The sequence below is a fragment of the Carex rostrata genome, chromosome 22, assembly GCF_964058835.1.
Source record: "Carex rostrata chromosome 22, lpCarRost1.2, whole genome shotgun sequence".
Classification (NCBI taxonomy): Eukaryota; Viridiplantae; Streptophyta; class Magnoliopsida; order Poales; family Cyperaceae; genus Carex; species Carex rostrata.
The window spans coordinates 6696337-6718301 of NC_135939.1; the positions used below are offsets into that span (position 1 = coordinate 6696337).

At 36.0% G+C, this 21965-nt stretch overlaps 4 protein-coding genes and 1 pseudogene across 5 annotated transcripts in view; 4 read left to right on the forward strand and 1 right to left on the reverse strand.

The window, feature by feature from the left end:
• The window catches only part of LOC144573947 (glycine-rich RNA-binding protein RZ1A-like), an 80023-nt gene that overhangs the window by 4430 nt on the left and 53628 nt on the right, over positions 1–21965 (forward strand). The gene's annotated exons all lie outside the window — the stretch shown is intronic.
• Positions 416–4041, forward strand: LOC144573967 (glutamate NMDA receptor subunit epsilon-1, putative (DUF3598)). The gene is made up of 7 exons (XM_078323761.1): positions 416–822; positions 939–1033; positions 1853–1970; positions 2057–2175; positions 2634–2811; positions 3047–3190; positions 3639–4041. The coding sequence occupies exons 1-7, from the start codon at positions 538–540 to the stop codon at positions 3927–3929; spliced, it is 1230 nt and encodes a 409-aa protein (XP_078179887.1). The 5' UTR covers positions 416–537; the 3' UTR covers positions 3930–4041.
• LOC144574234 (putative WRKY transcription factor 3) lies at positions 9723–11902 on the forward strand. The gene is made up of 4 exons (XM_078324140.1): positions 9723–9920; positions 10368–10910; positions 11001–11149; positions 11244–11902. The coding sequence occupies exons 1-4, from the start codon at positions 9768–9770 to the stop codon at positions 11479–11481; spliced, it is 1083 nt and encodes a 360-aa protein (XP_078180266.1). The 5' UTR covers positions 9723–9767; the 3' UTR covers positions 11482–11902.
• On the forward strand, positions 13906–16887 carry ORC5 (origin recognition complex protein 5). The gene is made up of 4 exons (XM_078323988.1): positions 13906–14704; positions 15283–15687; positions 16166–16466; positions 16715–16887. The coding sequence occupies exons 1-4, from the start codon at positions 13989–13991 to the stop codon at positions 16763–16765; spliced, it is 1473 nt and encodes a 490-aa protein (XP_078180114.1). The 5' UTR covers positions 13906–13988; the 3' UTR covers positions 16766–16887.
• Positions 17575–20475, reverse strand: LOC144574172 (putative receptor-like protein kinase At5g61350 pseudogene; annotated as a pseudogene). Its single transcript, XR_013518136.1, has one exon. The product of XR_013518136.1 is annotated as a putative receptor-like protein kinase At5g61350 pseudogene (transcript).

Sequence of the window (21965 nt, forward strand, 5' to 3'; positions counted from 1 at the left end):
AGGTCCGAATTGGCTCCGATGCAACCCGACCCGCAAGTGCACGGCAGCATTATGGTAAAGATTTTAACAGAGTAGTTTTGACTTTATGCAGCGCACGGCCTATAGAATCAAAACAGCGCTACAAATGGTTAGTGCGCTGCATGAAGTAAAAAATACTCTGTTAATAGATTTATCCCAGCATTATCCCGGGTCCGGATCCCCTAAAGTAACCTAATTTTTGGATTTTCGATCGAGACCGTCCGATTCGAATCCGTCTGTTGAGATTACTTAGCGATTTGAATTCATATCTCGAGATGTGTGCGCTCTACTTCGGATAGATTATCACGGATTCGAATCGGACGGTCTCCATTGAAAACCCTAAGATTGGGTTACTTCACTGGATCCGAGCTCGCATTATCCCCAAGCCCAAGCTCGACTCGCTCAGATTACACTTTCAGATAACGCTTTTAAAGCCGCGAACTCAAACGAACGCGCACACACTGACTCTCTCGCTTGAGCAGTTGGACAGCCTCCATTTTTATTTTTTCTATCATTTCAATGGCGGAAGCAATTGGCGCCAGATTTACTCGAGCAGTTCCCGCTTCTATCTCAAAGCCCAGACAGAGACTCCTCAATTTCTCTAACCAATTCCCCACTTCTCCTTCGTCAATTTCACTGGCTCGTTTCTGTCCAAAGAAGCGAACTCGGCTCAAAACCACCAGCTGCGCTATTGCTGAGACGGCCCAGACTGATAAATCAAAGCTCGAGGAACAAGTGATGAGCATAGATAATTTGCACCGGTTCTTCGACCTCAATATTGGCAAGTGGAATGGTTCTTTCTATGTTAGTCTCCTTTCTTTCTCCCGCTCAATTTTTAAAGTATAAATTATTCGTCTCCTGATTTGTTCTTGTTTTTGGTTTTTTTTTTTTTTTCGAAATTGACTTTTCTTCAATTTCAGCAATTCGATGCGAAAGGGAATTTGTTGCAGAATGTGAGCACAAAGCTGTCAGTTAGCTCATATGGAGAGGATGAGCTTATCAGCCTCATTCAAACGTAACACTTTCTTACCTTTCTCTTATTATACGACAGTACATTTTTAGTGAATGGCAGTGCTTCTTGTCTAAACAGTACACAGTGTCGCTGGACCAGGATTTTCATCAGAGGAGGCAAAAAAAAATATCGAATCGGGTTTAAATAGCTAATTGGGTTTAAATCCATTAACTAATTAGGCACTCGATAAAAAACATTGCTTTAACTTATATTTTCCAATATTCTAACTTGTAATTTCTGATTCTACCTATAATTCTAATTACCAATCATAATTCAAGAAATTTATTTCAATTTTAACTCTAAATTTAACCCAAATTATAAATCAAACATCCAGAGGGGGGCAAAAGAATTGTCGGGGGGGGGGGGGGGGGGGGGGGGGGGGCGGTGGGCAAAGTCGATCGAAAAGTCCCGATCTCCACTAAAACTCAAAATCCAGAGCTGCCCCCCTGGGACCATGTGGGTCCGCCCCTGCACAGTGATATAATACATAATTAATATCCATTGACAATGGACTAGTAATCAAGCAAAACAAGTTCCAAAAATTGATGTGTTTATAGCTATACAGGTAGCTTTACATATGGAATTTTATGCAATGTAGTATTATTTTAAATGGATTATTGGCTCTAAAGTTAGACAACTAAAAATTCAAATTCGTTCAATGGATGGTGAAGCATGCATTGAATCTAAATTATTGTATTTCAGATATAGAATTCATTTAGAATGATTTTCAAATAGTCAATGGATTCTAACTGTAGTAATAGTAATTCATTTCTTTTGTTGCAATATAACTTTATATCATTTTATTTATTTTATTTTTTGTAGGTTGTACATAAAGCAACATCCATCCAGTACATCAATAGCTGGTCAAGAAGAAGAGCCTGACTGGACAGAGTACAAAATCAAAGAGACCAACATGTTCACTGTAGATAAATACCAACAGGTGCTATTGACATTTCAATCTCTATTTGTTTTCCTTCAATGCTTCTTTTTTCTCAGTGCTAATGATCTCTGTTGTTTAGAGCACAGATTGGATTCTTTCCAAAAGAGAAAGCATTCTCTCTCAGGTACCAAACGGCTGGTATGTTAGAGACAGTGCTTCGAGCCGGAGTACTTGGTGAAGACGATACAGGTGAAGAAAATCCAAGGTACGTACTACCTTTGTCTCAGCAACTCTTTGTATTTACCAGTACCAAGCATAGCTGGTATGGGATCAATCCAGCTTATGGTACCAGACAATCTTCAGTGGGTTCAGCATGAATCAGTACGTGATATTACTGAAATATCACTGTTATGATGAAGTAATATGTTATTTTACCATATACGAAAAAATAAGAACATTGATTAGGGAACAATAAAAAAATTGAGCGTGAATCAAGTGAAATGAACTAAATTTAATTCTAGGTTTTTGTGATGTCAACTCAGGAAACATTGTAATACTGGTTGAGTGGTTGTTATCAACTCAGAAACCAAAATATCGGATTCTTGGTTTGGTTTTATTTCAATTTGAGTAATGTCCTTCATCATCATCATTCTTTTGTTATAGTTAGTTATTATTTGGGAAAACAAGAGCTCACAAGTTAAATCCTCTATTTTTCTTATATAGAAATTTGAAAATACCGTCAAAGATTCCATCAGTTGTTTGTGAGAACTGCCTTTATTCTCTCAATAAAGATAGGAGAATCAGGGCATTTCACATATTGGATCCAAAAGGTGTCGTTGAGATGTTTCTCCTTTTCATTGAAGATCGAGGCAATGAGGCACCATTGATTTCTGACTTTCAGGTCTTTCTGTAAATTCTACAATTCATCAAATTTAGTTTCTTACAATTTGTAACTCATTAGTAATAACAAATTTGATGGGTATTCTTGGAATTTGGCTCCTATCGACAAAAAGAACTCCAAAGAGACATGCACACAACAAAACAAATTTGGAGGAAATGGTTGCAGATACTTCAACACTGACATAAGCCATTTCTAACTATGAGCTAAAATTCATGTAAATTTGTGAAAATGGCAGGGAAGCTCAGATAGATTATCTCCGTTTCTGGGGAGATGGAAGGGGCACTCAGTAACAAAAAGGAGTGGAGTCTATGGCGCAACGATTGCTGAAGCAGATACTGTTACTCTTCTTGATGTGGATGCCGATGGTAAATTGATTCAGGTATTTATCCTTATTGTTTCCTTGTACCAGTGATGGTGGTAGCACAACCCCATGCTTGTTCTATTCTGCTATAGATACTAATCTGCACACTAAACCTTTATTTCTTCCTTGGAGTCAGAAAAGCTGGTAGCATACTCTTTCTCTTCTTGAAATGGTATCAATGTTAAATTTGTTAAAGTGTGAGCTTGACCAGTGCATTTTGGTACAGAACCTAACCTGCACAGTATAAACTCATAAATTATAGTCCTTGCTATTTGTACAAAAAGGCTACCATCCTAGCACTAGATTTAACTAGAATTGGAACAGAAATTTGAGTATCTGACTGCTGATCAGGATTCAGTATTGACATCCTATATTGGGCTCTTTGCTATCAGCACTGAAAATATGGAGAGAGTGGAGAGATGCCGAGTATTACAAATATTAATCCAAGATAATATTTTGTTCGTAGGATATTAAGTCTACAGGGAAAGGTAGCACGGCAACAAGCAATGTGCCCTGGACAGGATCTATAACTGGTAATTTAGTTACCTTTGATGGAGGTTATAATATGACGTTATTGCCTGGAGGAATGTATATGGGATGCCCCTCTGATGTCAGCAAGAATGTAGCTGAGTCACAGTCATTCCACCTTGAGTTTTGTTGGCTGGAGTCACCTGATAGGCGTCAGAGACTGGTACGCACCTATGACTGGCATGGGCTTGCTGTCTCATCAACGTACTTTTATGAGGTCAAGGTTTGAGATGAATAGCAGTGAAGTGTAATGTTGTTCTTTGCAAATTTTATGATACAAGCAATGGAAAGATTATTTTTACAACCTTCTCTTAAACAAACAGGGTTCTTTGCAGATTTTAGTTTTTCCATGCAGTTGATTACTGCATTGTGCATAAGTGGTGTGCACATAGCATATGCATATGCGATATGAATAAGTTGTTTGCTCTGGGCAGGGATTTCTTTTAACAGTAATTGATAGTTGAGGAGGGATCCAATACCTCATGTATTTCAATCCTCATCATATCTTATATTTTATATCTTCGTTTTCAAAGTTTAAACTGTCAATCCGAACTGCTTAACATGATATCCGTACTAAAATATCCTTGGGGATGAAATTTTATAATTTTCGAAAATTGTTTTCTATTTTTTAAGATAATTGCAAAAATCACTGTTTATATACAGTTAAAAAACAATGATTTTCTATCTATCTAAAAAAAATAGTAAGAATTTTCCAAAAATTATAAAATTTCATTCCCAAGCATATTTTAGTATAGATATCATGTTGAGAGGTTCGGATCGACACTTTGGACTTTGAAAACGAAGATATAAAATATGAGGTATGATGAGATATGAAAGGTACGAGATATTGGAATTCCCCTCTTGATAGTTTCACGTCTCAGTTGTCTAAAATGTCATTTAACATGCTTGAATAGTGTAAAGAATGTATAAAAGCGTAAATTAATCATGAAAAAAAAATCGTTTCTTCTTTTCTAATAATTGTAAGATTATAAACTGGCCCAGTAGGCATAATCACCAAAATCTGTATAAAAGCAAAGAACCCAATAGGCATAAAATGGTTTTACATTTTTACCGACAACAATTTATAGTTTTTAATACATAAGGACCTAAATTAATTATAAAAAAATACTATTTTTTTTTCCAAATCTTACATTTTTTTTCACTTTCTTCTAAAGAGTTTCCAAACTTGGTGACTATTTCCAAGCTTTTTTTTTTTCTGAATGTGTGCACTTGATTTCTTGTTTAATGAGGAGTATGACGTACTTACAAATATACAAATGCTAATATAAATACAAGTTGAAGTCTTTAAATTTTTTTTAGTAAAATAAGCTTGAGAGGTTATGAATTTTAGGTATAACTTAATCCAACATCCTGTTCTTCTGTTGGTGGAGAAATCCAGAGTCAAATGTCGATCCACATTTTTTTATTTTTTTCCTTTTGTAATTAAAATTGCAACTATAATTAAGAAATTCGATTTTGCGAATAGAAAATGTGACTTCTGACAAATACTATTTTTAGTTGTCAATACTTGGTCAAAAATATTATACAAGTATTGGTTGATATTAAACTATGATCAAACCTTTTAGCCTACTATTCTTAATATATATATAGGCAAAGGCTTCTATGGACATAAGGACCTATATATATTTTTTTTGAGAAAGCTTAATGAAATATTAAATTAGAAGTATTATTTTCCGTAATATATTATCACATAAAAACTTGATATTACAATGTCACTTCTAGACATAGATACTATCCTATGTTGAACTTGATTTTTTTTTTCTTTCTGGTTGAAACGAAGATAATGAAAGAGTAAGGTTAAAATGTATTATAGGTTTTGTTCTCCAATCATGATTCACATTATTTTTTTCGTTTCCAAGGTTTAAGTAGCTGATTAAAACTGCTCAACGTGATTTCAAAATTAAAATGTGCTTGGATATCAAACTTTTTTATTTTTTTTAAGATAGGTACAAAATCACTGTTTTTAAAAGATTTTGGATCATCCAAACAGTGATTGTGTACCTATCTAAAAAATATATAAAATTTGATCTCCAAGCACATTTTTATACGAAATCATGCATGTTGAGGAGTTCTGATCAACTGCTTAGACCTTCAAAGTGGAGAAAATAATGTAGAGCATGATTAGAGCACAAAATCAACGATGCATTTTGAACCTTCTCTTATCATTATCTCTGTTTCAATTTTCAAGACTACTATTAGAATTGTGTATACTTCTAACCTTAATAACTACAACTAATTAAGTCTCGACATGTTGCAACAAAACACAGCAAAACTAAGTAATTAATAATAAAAAATAATAAGGTACAAAATACTAGATAATAAAATATGTAAGAGTTATAATAAGATTTTAGGGGATTTAATGTATAAGAAGAGTTAGAATAAGGTTTTATTGGAGCACTAAATCATGATGCATAATTAATTAGCAGCTTTGATTAGGATTTAGGGGGGCATTTAATTTGTTTGGCCTCCACTAACATCGCAAGGGGCCTTAATTATGTGAAAACGCTAAACAGAAAAATTAAGGAGTTGACTCTAACTTACTCTGCATTTTTTGCTATTTGGATATCTCCATTTCTACCAGAGAGACCTGAATTAAGCATTGGATTGATAGTTGGGTTTCTCACCATTTGGGTTTTAAATGGACGAGAGAGTAGCTAGCTAGGCTCAAACATGTCATGGTTTGTCACCCATGCTTGCGACATGCTTGGAATTAGTTGTACAATGATCGATGTAGGAAGAATAAATATACAAAAAAATATTACGCCAAATGAGTCGCGTCTAACTTAAGCTACTCACGATGTTATAATTAAATTATGTAATTAGGCGATGTTAATCTATTTATTAATTGGAGATCAAACATGCATGTTAGCTACTCAACTATCATGTCTTGCTTAATTTCAATGAATAACTTTGCAATTGAAAGAATTATCTTAATGAACTTTGAATAATAGTAACTATATGTAATTTTGACAAGAACCTAATTCAACCATACATAAAACAAAAGCAATCTTAACTTAAAAGTTGGTAATGAATATTATCGAAATTTGATTAAATAAGAATTATAACAAAACTAGTTTTATATTATTAGAGTATGGTTCAAATGTCTCACGTATTTCATATCTCAATCGTATCTCACATCTTTATCTCTAGTATTAAAATTCAAACAATCGATCTGAACACTCAACATGGTCTCTATATTAAAATCTATTTAACGACAAAATTTTATATTTTTCAGAGACATTTTACTAATATTTTATATTGGTACAAAATTATTATTTTTTAGAAAATTTTAGACCATCCAAAACAGTGACTTGTTAGTTCTTACCTATCTAAAAAGATGATATTTTTTTGCAAAAAAAATATAAAATTTGGTCTCCAAGAAACAACTATTAATATAGAGATTATGTTGAGTGGTTCATATTGGCTATTTGAAACTTGAAAATAGAGATAAAATATGAGATACGATTAAGGCATGAAAACACGAGGCATTTAAACCCTACTCTTATTATTACCATTGAATTTTAGATAATTGTAATAAATATTAAATAATCTTTTGATCAAATGAATATCAACCATCCAATAAATCGATGTATTTGACTTATTTTTATAAATTAAATAATAGATTTATATTTAATTAAAAGAAGCTGATAACAGTACCTGCACTCTAAGTATTTACAAAATCTCCACATTATAAATACCATAACTATCTGGAGGGGGCTGCAAAAACTCCAGCACTAATTTTTTTTTTAAAGTGCTAATATTTATATACGGAAATATTTATACCTATGCACTGAAGTATTTATACCTATGAGGTGAACATTTTGCGTAAATAATTGTCTCCCGAATCAAATCTCTCAAACGTACCCGCATCATTAATTAATATCTATGAAGGACCACTCAAACTACATGAGGGACCATACATGTTTTTAGAGGTTATTTTTTTTTCTCCGTTCAATCTCGTCCATATTTCTGACAACCTGTGAGAAATTCTGCAAATCTAAAACTACGAATGTCTGATATGCAATTTTCTCTTTCAAATAAGATCCATGATAACGTACTTTCGGGCCCATCATATTTATACCTCGTCGTGTAGGTATTTATACCTATACTTGTAAGTATTTTTTAAATATGATACTGGATGATGTTTGAAAGTATTAATATCAGGTATTATAAGTATTTATATATATATATATATATATATATATATATATAGGTTTTGGCTAATATGCTACGGGTAGCTAAGAGGCCTCCGTGCTACGGCTCGGATTTCGAGTTTTCAAAATCCTAACGGTCGATCCGAACCGTTCATCTTGTTCTCCATATTAATATGTGCTTGGAGACCAAATTTTACATTTTTATGAATTTTTTTACTATTTATTAAGCCACTTTGAAAACCGCTGATCCAACGGTAGTTTCTGGTTTTACTGTTGGGTTAAGCCACCGTTGGATCAGCGGTTTTCAAAGTGGCTTAATAAATAGTAAAAAAATTCATAAAAATGTAAAATTTGGTCTCCAAGCACATATTAATATGGAGAACAAGATGAACGGTTCGGATCGACCGTTAGGATTTTGAAAACTCGAAATCCGAGCCGTAGCACGGAGGCCTCTTAGCTACCCATAGCACCGTAGCCACGTCCTATATATATATATATATATATATATATATATATATAGAGAGAGAGTACGGCTAACGCGCTTCCTCTAGCATATGGGCCGAAATGCTTCCGGTGAAAATTTGAAATTTCAAAATCCAAAAAGTCGATCTGAACCGTTCATCTTCTTCTCCATATTAATATCTGCTTGGAGACCAAATTTTACATTTTTCTGAAATTTTTTACTATTTATTAAGCCACTTTGAAAATCGCTGATCCAACGGTAGCTTCTGATTTTTACTGTTTGGTAAGCCACCGTTGGATCAGCAATTTTCAAAATGGCTTAATAAATAGTAAAAAATTTCAGAAAAATGTAAAATTTGGTCTCCAAGCAGATATTAATATGGAGAAGAAGATGAACGGTTCAGATCGACTTTTTGGATTTTAAAATTTCAAATTTCCACCGGAAGCATTTCGGCCCATATGCTAGAGGAAGCGCGTTAGCCGTACTCTATATATATATATATATATATATATATATATATATGCATTGAAATATTTATACTTATGAGGTCATCTATTTTTGTTAGAGGAATGTTGACGCAGAGACGATTAGAAAATGTTGATGAAAGGATACAGGTCCCCATTACCTCATTAGAGGGAGGTTGATGTGGAAATGATTGGAGAATTCGAAAAGATATTATCATAACAAGTTATACATCAAAATATTAATATCTTATTTTTTATTAAGTATTAATATATTATATTCCAAGTATTTATATTTATGAAGGTTGATACGGGCACGAGTAGAAGAACTAAAAAGAGAGAGACCATATTAGTAGAAATCATAATATACCACTCATTTAATGTTGTGAAAATTTTGAGTGTACATATATATATTGAAATGCGGAAACTCTAATAATTATTCTTAATTAAATTTTATGTTCGTTTGTTTACAATACCCTTTAAAAGATTGCGTGCATGAGTGTACATCACAAATAATAGTGATATTTTCTTGTCTTATAATATTAAACTTTGGTGCTTTACCAAATCGTAAGAATTAGTAAGTATATTTTTATTATCCATGTAAACAGCGTTTTCCTACAGCTCAGGCCTCAGGGGATGCCGAAGGAAATAGGGCATGAAGAAATATCAATTCAACCGCTACGTGAGCAAAATTCTTCAGACATGCCAAAACTCCTCCAAGCTTGGGTGTGATGAGAAAACCGCAATTTCAATTCCCTGCCGACTTTCCTCTTTCAAACAAAACATCAAACCAAACGCTTCAATTTCCTTTGCCCTTTGGTCATCGTTGTCATATTTTTTTATTCTTTTTAAGGACAACTTCCCTTTTTTAAAAGGGAATAAAAATAAGAGGAATGGGAGCATAGACTTTCTTTCTTCTTTCTTTCTCCTTGCAGTTTGCACCCAATCACAACCCCCGTACTCTGTTAATGGAACACGGCAACCATGGATCAGGCATGAGAGATCATAGCGATTTCAGCGAGTTCGAGCAAGTTCCGTTCATGGAGCTACTATACAGTCCGCCTTCTGTGGATGATGTGGAGCATCATCATAATTCAAATGGCTCTTCTTGGGGACTTCCTGTAAGTCCAGTTACATGCATATAATGTTTTTTGAAGGTCAGTGAGAAGCCTCACCAACTGTTTCATGGATAAAAGAGAAGTTTTAACCTAACCTAATCTATTATTCTTAGAACAAAGAGGTCTTAGCATTGAGAAGTTCGTTTCTTTATACCTTGTTTGTTGTTGTTGTTGTTGTTGGTGGTGGTGGTGGTAATGGTGATGCTTCTGTTGCTATTGTTGTAGTTTAAATGTTTAAAATTAAAAATAAAATGAAGATAAGGGATCATCTAAGTTTACTGTTTGAAGAACAGAAGAGAGGGATCTTCCGATTTCTATTTCTTGAACCTTTTTTTTTCATATGATTACTTTGAAACTAAAATAAAAGTTTCTTATGCTTTTCACCATTCTTTAATCTGTTTTCATTTGACTAAATTTCGATTTCTCAAATTGTTCAATGATCCATTTCAGGCCAGTAACTATAACTTCTCTCACCAAAAATCGTCGCTTAATCAATTCATATCTCCAATTCCAATTCCAAGTTCTTATGCAGTTGCCTGTAATTACGCCCCGCTAAACCATCTGTCTTCGATCCCACCCCCAGATCAAAACCAATTCAATTTTGAGACCAAATTAAATATTTTGTCCCCAATTGAAAACCTCACTGTTGAAAAACCAGCAGACGATGGATACAACTGGCGCAAGTACGGTCAAAAACAACTAAAAGATGGTAAGTATCCAAAAAGTTACTACAAGTGCACCAGTCCAAGTTGCCCCGTAAAAAAGACGATTGAACGCTCGTCTGAGGGGAATATAACGGATATTACTTATCAAGGCCAGCACAACCATGGTGCAGTGCGTCAAATTGAAAGCTGTGAGGATGGAGAAGAAGAAATTGTTGTTAGCAAATCTGATCAAGAGAGGATGTCAGGTTCAGTTGACAGTGATGGATTGGGTAACAGCGAAGTGATCATAGACAGTACTGCTGATAGTGAGATAGACAAACATTCTAAGGTAAAACTATTTTGTTTCAGAATTGTATTTATATTTATATCATTTTACAAACATCTCCAGATTTATATTTTTTTGACTAATTTTTTTAAGGATGATAGTAGTGGATCAAGTTCTTCTGGTAATAAGAAAAAGGAACAAAAGATAATATTTGAGACGCGTAGTGAAGTAGATCTTATTGATGATGGTTTTCGCTGGCGTAAATATGGCCAAAAATCTGTCAAAGGGAACCCCCATCCTAGGTACAATTATATATATTCCCTGTTGTTATCAACTTGTAACCTTCTTTCGTGTTAACGGGTCGAACAAATTATATCGGTTTTATGTATCTTGTAGGAGTTACTACAAATGCACTCATTTGCATTGTAATGTGCGCAAGCAAATCGAGAGAGCCTCAAGGGACCCAAAAATAGTATTAACAACATATGAGGGAAAACATATGCATGACCCAACACCGTCTGCTAGGGCTATCAGTTCGCATGATGCGATTCAACCTACCATGGTTTCTGAGAAAACAACTAATCGCTTGATGAATGATGCCAGAGAACACGCGCGCTATGGATCTTCAGCCTAAAAAGGAAGCCTTTTTTGTTACTTAGCCACTTTTTTGGCTGATAATTGGTGAACTGCTCATTTTAACTGATAATTGGCTGGACTGCTCATCTTTTCTTTGGTGTGGATTTGATTGGGAAATCTTCAAGAGAGAAAGGAAATAATATACAAAATAAGAAAAAAAAAATAGATAATGAGTGAACTAGACTAGTGAAAAAAGAAGTGTTTTTGGAGAGGTTTTTGTCTATTTTTTTTTTTTTTCATTTATTTGGTTATAATTTCCGAGAGTGCTAAACTAAAGGTGGTTGTGAGGAACTTGTTAATATTTGTGGGATGGATTTGTTCATATTATTTTCTTAGAGAGCTCTGCTAATCTATTTTAAAGCTTTTGAAAAATGAATGTGTAAGTATGGTTCTGTAAAGATTGGAAATGTTAAATATATAGAAGAATGTGCACAAGTTTGTTTGGTTTCATATTTTTGGTTTTGCTCCTTAAACCCAGCACACTGCATATAAAAAGTAACTGAATTGAATCTGACAATACCCTAACCATATATAGAACCAAATATTTTTCTCATGAATACTTTGTATTTGATCAGTGACTTGTAATTGGATATGGGAAAGACAGTCTGGAAAAGAGAACTTGAACTCTGCATTAATATAAATGCTTGTATTCATTTTTTGACTTGTAATTGGACAAACGGGTGAAAAGGTTAACAAATTAATATTGGACGGGTTATGATACGAACAAGGTCCGAAGTTTGATTCATGTTCAGATTAATTCTTACAAAAAGAGCGGGTCTGAGCAATTAATGAACAGCCCGTTGAACACTTCATTTTCCTGTCCAACGAACAACCCGTCCGAGCTGCCCGTTTGAGTGCCTCTAGTTACTCCTCTCCCCCGTTTTGAGCCGCCTCTAGCCCGTCTGAACAATTAACTAGAGGCGAGCCACCTTCCCGAGTGCTTCTCTCCTCTCTCCCAGACGACCTTGGTACCAACCGTCTCCATTCTTGGTAAGCGCTCCCTTCTTCGCTCTCTCTTGTTCTCTCTGATTCGGTTGAATTACATATCAATTTTTAAGGAGTCAAAATGGGACTTTACTTCCTGACCAAAAAAATTTAGTGTGCTTGATTATATTGTAACTTGTAAGCAGGAGAAGCAAAAAAAATAAAAATAAAATTAGTGTGCTTGATTATATTCCCCAACAAATCATTGGACTTTTCATTTAGAATGACTATTTGCTGATTATTTTTTTCTGGATAGCATTTCTTTTATCTATTAAGTTGTTTGAATTTTATTTAAGATTATATTTTGTTGCAAAAAAAGCAACAAATCTGCAAAACAACTTATTATTGATGTTAGATATATAGAAAGGGCGAAATCAACATTGAGAACATGATAGGGTGAAATTTTAAGATATGCCATATTTTCAAATTATTTCGAAAATAAATAATATTTTTACAATTTTTGAGTAAAGGTATACTTGCACAAGCAAAAGCAGTATTATGTCTTTTGTTTGAGTATACACACAAAGCATGAATTGATTGCAGCCCAATTAAGCATGTGTTTTTTCAACAAAAATTATAATTGATGATTCTTAAATGCAAGTGCTTTAATATGCAGTTTCTCTTATATTGGACAGTATTGTGATGTTTGTTTAAGTAGGTTTTAATTACCTCAGTTAATCTGATATGGCAATCCTTGATTTAGTTAGAAAACCTTACGTAGTTAAAACAAATTAATGAAATGATGATTGATTATAATTGCTCAGTGAAGACTGGTACTATTAGTTTTCATACTGTCAAGTATTACTGGTATAGTTTCTATTCCTTACTGGTATGGTTTCCAAATAATATATACAGTTTCTCTGAGGTTTGAACTTTGAAGTGTTTTAGTTACAGTTTCTGACACCTTATGCATCAAACCCAGTAGCTTGGTAGACCTCATTATTCTCCTTTCTTTTTATATCTTTCTGTTTTTGTTCTTTTAATAAAGGTTTAGGTCGACCGAGGCTTAACTTTTACAGGGAAATTAAATTGTGAGAAAAAAAAAAGAGCCAATTGGTTCTCAATAAGCATATTTTGATAATTGAAATTTAAACATTTTATTCTGGTTTTGAATTCAATCAAAATGTTGAGTCTGCATTGTTTATGTTTTATGGTTCAATTTAGTTATACGGGCTTTTCTGAACTGATCTTAAGATGAATGGGCTGAGTCCGAAACGGGCTCAATATTGAACATAAATTGGACGGACTGAGTTCGGGCTTACTCTTCTTAAATACAGGCCGAGTTTGAACGGGCTTTACAGACTTCATAAATTAAGACGGGCCGAGTTTGGACTCAAACCCGCTCATTAACAGGCCTATTTCATAGAACTAAACCCTAACAACCAATTCCCCTTCCCACATCTCAGTTCCCGCCTTCCCCTCAATCAACCTCGTGCTCTCAATTCCCGCCTTTCCTCTCTCTCTCTTCCTCTCCCTCTCCCTCTCCCTCTCCCTCTCCCTCTTCGCTTAATCCGGTCGTAAATGGGGAAACAACCGAAAACACCCGAACCCGAGAGAAGAACAACCCGATCCACCGCTTCCATTTCTCCTGCGCCTACCCCATCAAAGCCCTCCGCTCCACCAAAAACCCCGGAGCTCTCCAGTTCTCTCCGCTATCTCCTCTCAGGTCTCCCTGGTAGAAAGTCTCAGATCCTAGACCTAATCCGCCTCATTGGACCTTTGAATTGCCCCAGCTTACCTCTCCTCTTGTACGGCAACGCCTCCACTGGTAAGACCAGCACGGTTCTCAAAGTCCTAAAGCATCTCGACCGTTCGTTCGTTTACGTCAACTGTAGATCCTGCCACAACCCGAGAATCCTTTTTGAAACGGTGCTTAGCCAGTTAGGGTCAAGCCACAAAAAGTGCAAGAAGATGCCAGATTTTTTGAATTATCTGAGAGAAGCTTTGGTGGAGAGAAATAAAGAGATGGTATTCTTGGTTTTTGATAGTATCGAGTCAGTGCGATCATGGGATAATGGATCGAAAGTACTTTCTCTTTTGCTTACTCTGTATGATCAACTTCAAAATTATGGGGCAGGTTTGCTTTATATCAGTCAATCCACACCTGATGCATATCTGTTGAGATTTGGTTCGTTCCAACCAATTGACTTGTGCTTCCCTGATTACACTTTTGAGGAGATTCATAGTATTCTTATGAGAAATCGGGCCAACCCCAAACTGTATTCTTCATTTTTAAGGTAAAAGACATGCTATGTTAGCATTTTTAATCAAAGTTTTTGGATCTTCTGCTCGATTTGTTTGCAAATAAAAAACAGTATGTTTCTGTATTCTTTGCACTTAGCATCCAGATTGCTTGGGTTTGCAACTGACACCTAATACTGTCTCAGATAGTTACCATTTTTACATCCAACTGCTAGATTGGGGTAATGGTAAAAGGTATCCCTTCAATACTGACAATCTTCAACTTAGTTATAATCTCAAATGGAGCTGAAATGGGGCAAACCAGATTTATTTGCTGCATTTCAATCTGTATAAACTCGTTATTAAGATATTTGGTTGATACAAGAATTGGAGTTGAGGGCCTTTCAGTACTTCATCATTGTTTCTGACAGTTGGGTTTTATTTGTGAGTGTCATAAAAAAAATTGGGTGCTAATTGCAAATTTTGGACGCCACTCATTATATACAAGAAAAGGAAAGGTGGGAGTTATCTGCCAACACATTAGATTATTGTGTTTAATTTGTAAAATTTCTCTATTTTTCTCTTTTAAAGACACTAATTTGGGTTCTTTTATCATTTATTTTTTAATTCTTAGTGTTGTTCTAAAACCCTTCACTCGAGTGACCAGACGGCTTGATGAGCTGGTGTCGGCACTTGATCCCTTGTACAAGAAATATTGCGAACCATTGACTGATTCAACCATCACACCTGACGAGGCCATGAAGAGAAGGTTATTTGATTATGTTCAGCCCCATTTGATTGCTGCTTTAAATCAGACATTTACAATTCCACCTAGGGCTTTGAAAGATAAGGGTGGTATAAAGAGGCAAGGAAGTGGAATTGGGAATGCAACTGGTTTGCCAGAATTGGATTTTCACATGTCAGTTTCTGCCAAGTATCTCCTTATTTCAGCATTTTTGGCTTCAAGAAATCCAGCGACGCTTGATGCATCATTATTCGATTCAACTGGGGGATGTGATGGTCGAAAACGCAAGAGAAAGTATGAAATTTTTCTCTCTTTTGTGCTATTTTGCATACTAGCACCTGCCTGAAAAAAAAAATGAGTTAATGAAGGAGAAGTATGTTTTTTCCCCCAATACTTGTGCTATTGACATATACTGTCATCAGGACAATTCCGGCATTACTTCTGTTGAACTGTATATCAACTACTTTCTATTGTAACTCATCTGAATAATTATTGTACAAGTTAATGCGATGTTTGTTCTAAAAATTAACATCCTATGAGGTACAATAGCATACCAAGCTGTTCTCTTACCAGAATAATTTATTTTTTGGTTTTCTGCGTTCTAGTAGTTTATAGCTGCCAAATCGTAATATATCACTAAAATCAACAAGAACCTAAAATATTAATATAGGGGTGATAATTAGATGACATTGAGATTTGTCTTGAACTTTTGTAATTGTATAACAACAAAGTGTTTTAAGATGGTAAAACATGGTCTTCTTTTCTTAATTAGGAGCTCTCAATCATCAATAGATAAGAAGAATACAAAGGCCGAAGAGATGCTAACAAAGGGACCCGGTACATTTCCACTGGAGAGGCTCCTAGCCATATTTCAGTGCATAACCTCTGTCTTAGAAGAAGAACCATCTCTGAATGAAGAAAAATCCCTAGAAAACGGTATCGGGTTGATGTCAGATGTGTTATTGCAACTTTCTACACTGTGCAATTCAAATTTCCTATGTAAGAGTGGAAATTGTCCCTTAGAGGGGTCAGTGCGGTACCGGTCTATGATCGATGAAGATATGGCCTTGAAGGTGACTTTTATTATAATTATCATATGGTACTTGTCAATGTCTGGTGGTTGCTTCGCCTACAAAAAAAAAAAATCTGGTGCTGGCATGCACAATACCAGTGAATTACCAATACTGTGGATTCCTGTTGCTGGAGTTGACATGCTGAAATGCATGCATTTTACCATTTTGAATTGCTTTCCAGAATTTTGTTATTGCAAAAGTGTTCCTTTTAGGCTGATTTATTTATTTTTATTCAAAAAATGTGGCAGGTTGCAAGGAGCGTCAACTTTCCTTTGTCAAACTATGTTTATAGAAGATAGCCTTTTGATTAATGAAGAGTCAATGTCCTTTCATTTGTACAATGTATCACCCCTTTACACTGCTCCAGAAATTGAATAGAAGGTGAAGGGGATGGTAAGGAAGGGAAGAATTGAAATCAAGTGAGGCACCATCCTTCCCAAAATGAACGTTTTATCTTACGTGATTTTTTTATATGTAAATAATAATTTCTGAAATTAAGTGGTACTGTATCATATTGGTACATTGGTACCAGCACATTTGCATCATGGTCCGACTTCTTGGAAAACACAAAATCTGCTCTTATTAAGAGTGGTACTTAACTGGTACTAGCCCAATCAACACTGTTTGCAATTCACAGTTTTATTCAGTATTTGAAAACATCAAAGTGCTTATTATCATTACAAATGCAAAGGTTAACACACCACATGCAAATTTTCAATTTTAGCCCGTAATTTACTCAACCATTTAAGATTGTTTTTGCAAACCGCATAAAACTCAGCATCCATTGTCATATGAGAATGCAAACTGAGATTAGGTGTAGTAAATTAGAACTTTCAACCACGTTATTTGAACTGATAAACAAAAAGGAATAACAGTATATGAATTCAACCAATGCCCCCAACCAATACAGTCATGAAAACCAAAAATAGCATAGTATAACTTTATTAGAAAACATATTCATTCCATGTATGCAAGAGTTACAAAAGCATTCAAGTCAAATAGTTAACAAAAAGAAAACGATAAAAGCTACAGTATCGTCATTAGTACATATGTTATACTATGAGAGTATGAGTACTCACGACTGACATGTACTGAAGTACAACGATTGAAGATTGAGAATTAGAATACACTGAATAAATTGTTTCTAAATAATTTACAAACAATTGCATGAGCATTTCTACTGTAAATTACAAAAAAGTCTTATTCATACACCTTCAAAACAAACAAAACAACTGAATATACGCAGAAAAAAATATATATAAACAATAGGAAAAGGACCCATAATTATGGGATCATATCATATGTGGCAATCACAAATGTGTGTGAGATGCATCGACTTTAAAAAATTAGGAGGAAAAGGAAAGAACTTTTAGGAACAAGAAGCACCTCCTCATCTCCCTTGGTCTAAAGGAGGAGGAATCTGGGTCCCGGATCTATCGTTGAAACTATCAAACCCTGTTAACCCGCTTTTTTGAGAAGTTGTTTTCTTTAAAGGCATGTCCATTGCACCACCACCAGCACCACTTCCTGAGCTCTCTGCTACTGGAGTAGAAGCCACTTGCAGTTGCAGGGCTGATTCAAGCTTCCATAAAACATCTCCCATTGTTGGTCGATCAACCCCATAGTCTGCTAAACATTTCTCAGCAGCATCTACAAACTTAATTAGCGAGTCTTGATTAATTGTACCTGCTATATTAGGGTCGATGATTTTTTCCAATTGTCCCTTTCGTTTCCATTGTAGGGCCCACTCAGCTAGATTGACCTGATCTCTTGGTAATGCGGGGTTTATCGCTGGTCTAGCACAAAGAATTTCGAAAAGCACAACCCCAAATGAATACACATCGGATTTGTCTGTCAACTGTTGACGCCGAAAATACTCTGGATCGAGGTATCCAAAACTACCTTTCACAGCTGTGCTGACGTGGGTTTGCTCGAGTGAGGGTGCAGTCTTTGATAGACCAAAATCTGACACCTTGGCCACCAAGTTTTCATCCAATAATATATTTGTAGTTTTGATGTCACGATGGATAATTCCTTGAGCTGCACCGGTGTGTAGGTAGTGGAGACCCTTAGCAGCCCCAATGCAGATCTCAAGCCTCTTCTTCCAGTTGAGCAGTGGCATACCAGTCTCACCCCCTCCGGTACCAACATATAGGTGGTCCCGAACGGTCCCCTTTGACATGTACTCGTACACCAATATCATCTCGTTCTTCTCATCACAACATCCGATAAGTGACACAAGATGTCGGTGCCTAAGCTTTGATAGCAATTCAATTTCTGTCAGAAACTCATGCATACCTTGGTCAGAGGAAGAATTTCCTCTTTTTATAGCCAATTTGGTGCCATCCTCTAATTCACCTAGGTACACCTTACCGAAACCGCCTACTCCAATCACCGCCTTTTCATCAAAGTTTTTAGTAGCCTTTTGGATTTCAGAAAATGTGAAGACTCGACTGACCGCATATGTCCCAGACATAAAGATTCCAGAAAACCCGTTTTTACTCTGGGCGGACCCAAACCGGCTTCTAGAGCTCTTGCTGTACCCACTTAAGAAGCTAGATGTTGATTGGCTTGCATTAAGTGGCATGAGCCAAGAAGAAAAGCTGCTTTTCCTCTCCCATCCTGGCTTTTCGCACCTTCTTCTACAGAACATCATAAACACAAGGGCCATCGCAACAGCTGCCATAGCCAATCCAATGGCAGATATTATCATTTTTGTCTTACTGTTATTCTTTGGCTTGGCAGCATAGAACCCATCTAAACTATTAACTTGGTTGCTTATCTTCATCATCTCTAGCCCATTTAGTATTGCGTTTGGCACTCCGGAACTTGTCGAGGTGGGACCAACTTGTACCAGGATGGTGGAGTTGCTGATACTGGAGGAATCTAGCACGAAATCCCGGTAGTAGGTAACAGCGAGGCCCGTGGTTAGACTGGATAGGTCAAGGCTTGACACCCCCATAAGACCATTTAGGTACACATTAAAGTAGAGGTTATTTAATGCCTTACTCACAATGTCGCAAAAGTGTAGCCTTATTAGGTATGAGAAGCCTGGCTCTGCTGGTATCTTCCAGGAAATGTTGAATCGGGCATTGGATGTGTTTGATTGTGCCATCTGTTGTAAGGATGAATACACTGTTGGTGGAGCAATCAATGGGCTCATTGAGCCATCTTCTGGGTACTTGATTGTGCTCACCGGGACCCATGCAGCGACTGCCGCTTCAGGAAGTATTAAAAATGTCGTGTCAGGTTGCCAAAACCGATAGAGCGTGTCATTTGCAGGAGTTATCAAGGGCCCACCCATGTTCAACCGGTACACGACTTGCAAGGCATTGCCCGACAAGTCAATCTGGTTATTTGTGGTGGTCCCTGCTGTGGCAGTGGTGTTTGGTACAAGGTTTGGTGGTGCTGATACGACCTCAATTGCATTCACAAAGGCAACCGAACCTTTTAATGGAGAGAATGAGAGTTTCATGGTGTTGCTTTGGGTTGTGATTAGATATTCTTTAATTACCGGTGACGGTGGTATTATGGGTAACGAAAATCCATGGAGAAGCACAACTGAATCAGCATTGACCGAAAAGGTGGCTGAGGAGAGGTTATAGTTTGAATTTGGTAGAGGGAAAAAATGTAGACGTACCCAATGCCGACCAGCTTGTGCGAGATAGAAACTATAGGTGGATTGGTCCGTAAATACTCGTGCAGATACGTATATGGGTGCGAGGGGCCCGGTTGAGGCATGAGGTGGGTTGTCAGCTGAGATTTTTATATTGGTCGAGGTAGATAAGTATGAAGCAGTGTCTGGGTCGGAACGAAAGGTACGTCCGTCGTCTAATTGCGCCGCGCCTGGTGCACCACAGCTGATCATGTATACATCTCTTGGCTCAAATTTAACACTCGGTGGAGGAATGGCATAGGTTATTGGGGAAATATGAAAGAGAAAGAGTGCTAGATAGGTTAACAAACCTCCAGCCATGGTGACCTTTGAGTGTGTTTGAGGAGAGTATTTGCTGGTAAGAGTTTTACATGGGTGTTTTGTGATCTCTTTTGTTTTGGGTTTCGAAAAGCACTTGAAGTAAAGAGGGAAGATGAAACAAAATTATGATATTTGTGTTTCTTTTGATCTTCTAAGCGGCTTTGGCTTTGTTCACCAAGTTGTAGTTGGTTGCACGTCGACGAAATAAATAAATACAAGGTGCAACAATATGTCTCCGCCGCTTGCCACCCCTACCTTGGATAAATAATAAGAATATACACCAGCTTTTTTTTTATCCCAGTTCAATTCAAACCAGCACATCCGTGGGCCCCATACGGGGGTCGATGACTGATCGATGGACCCGGTCCATGAAAATGAGTGGAATGCATGCAAGGGATAGGCCTGCAGACGTGGCTGTCATGTATATGCTGTTTTCCTTTTTTTTCTTTTTTCTTTTTTCTCTTTTTTTTTTTTTCTTCTATCTTTATAACAGAAAATTGACAGCTAGCTAGGTTGGCTCCCGCCAGCAGAGCAAGGAGAGGACGCCCACAATGCCTAATTTGTAAATATTATCATAATAATATCACCCAACGATTGGATTAATTAATTAATCAGCTTTGTTAATAAATCCTCTGATTTGGTCGTCTTAGATTCTTAAATGATAAATTATCGCCTACATATTTGGTCTGTCACTTCTTCTTCTTTTTATTTCTTATGCTTTATATCGTAACTATCGTATAAGATAATAAGACAGAGGCTTTGATGAATCAATATATATCCGCTAGTTGTCATTGTTGTGATCTTCTTTGAAATCTCTTAAGACCACATTGATGGATTAATTCAATTATATATATATGGAACTTTTTTTTATAAACCATAATTAAAAAAAAAGATTTTTATGAAACCAACATGATTACTTTTTTTTTTTACAAAAAACATAAAAACTGAAAAACTATTTTGGTCCGAATTTTTTTTTTCGGGACCGAAATGGCAATTCAGTCAGAGATATTTTCACAATTTTTCAACGTATTTTTTTCTCGAAATCTGTGAAAACGATTGGAACCAAAATGACATCTCGGTTCTTATGATTTTTGAAAAAAAAAAAAAAAAAATCAAGTTGGTTTAGTAAAATCTATTATTTTTTTATTCATGATTTTTAAAAAAAATTCCTATATATGACACAAACCTACCGTGGCATCGATGGGAGGCTATAATGACATCTTTAGGATTGTTTTGTGTTGGGCTTAGTGTTTTTGCTATTCTCCGTTTTTGTAGAGCACGTGAAACAGGCCCTGCTTTTCAGATAAAAAAGTTGCTTCAGAACACAGATTCGGCCCATTTAAATTTTCACCTCTGAGCAAATATGGTACATACAGCTTCAGCCCATTTCATTGCTTCCACACTTTTGATCTTTCAGCCCACAGATTCGGCCCATTATATTGCTTCTACACTTTTGATCTTTCAGCCCACAGCTTCAGCCCATTGGCAAGGACGAGATGTGGGGCGAATATTTATTTATGTTA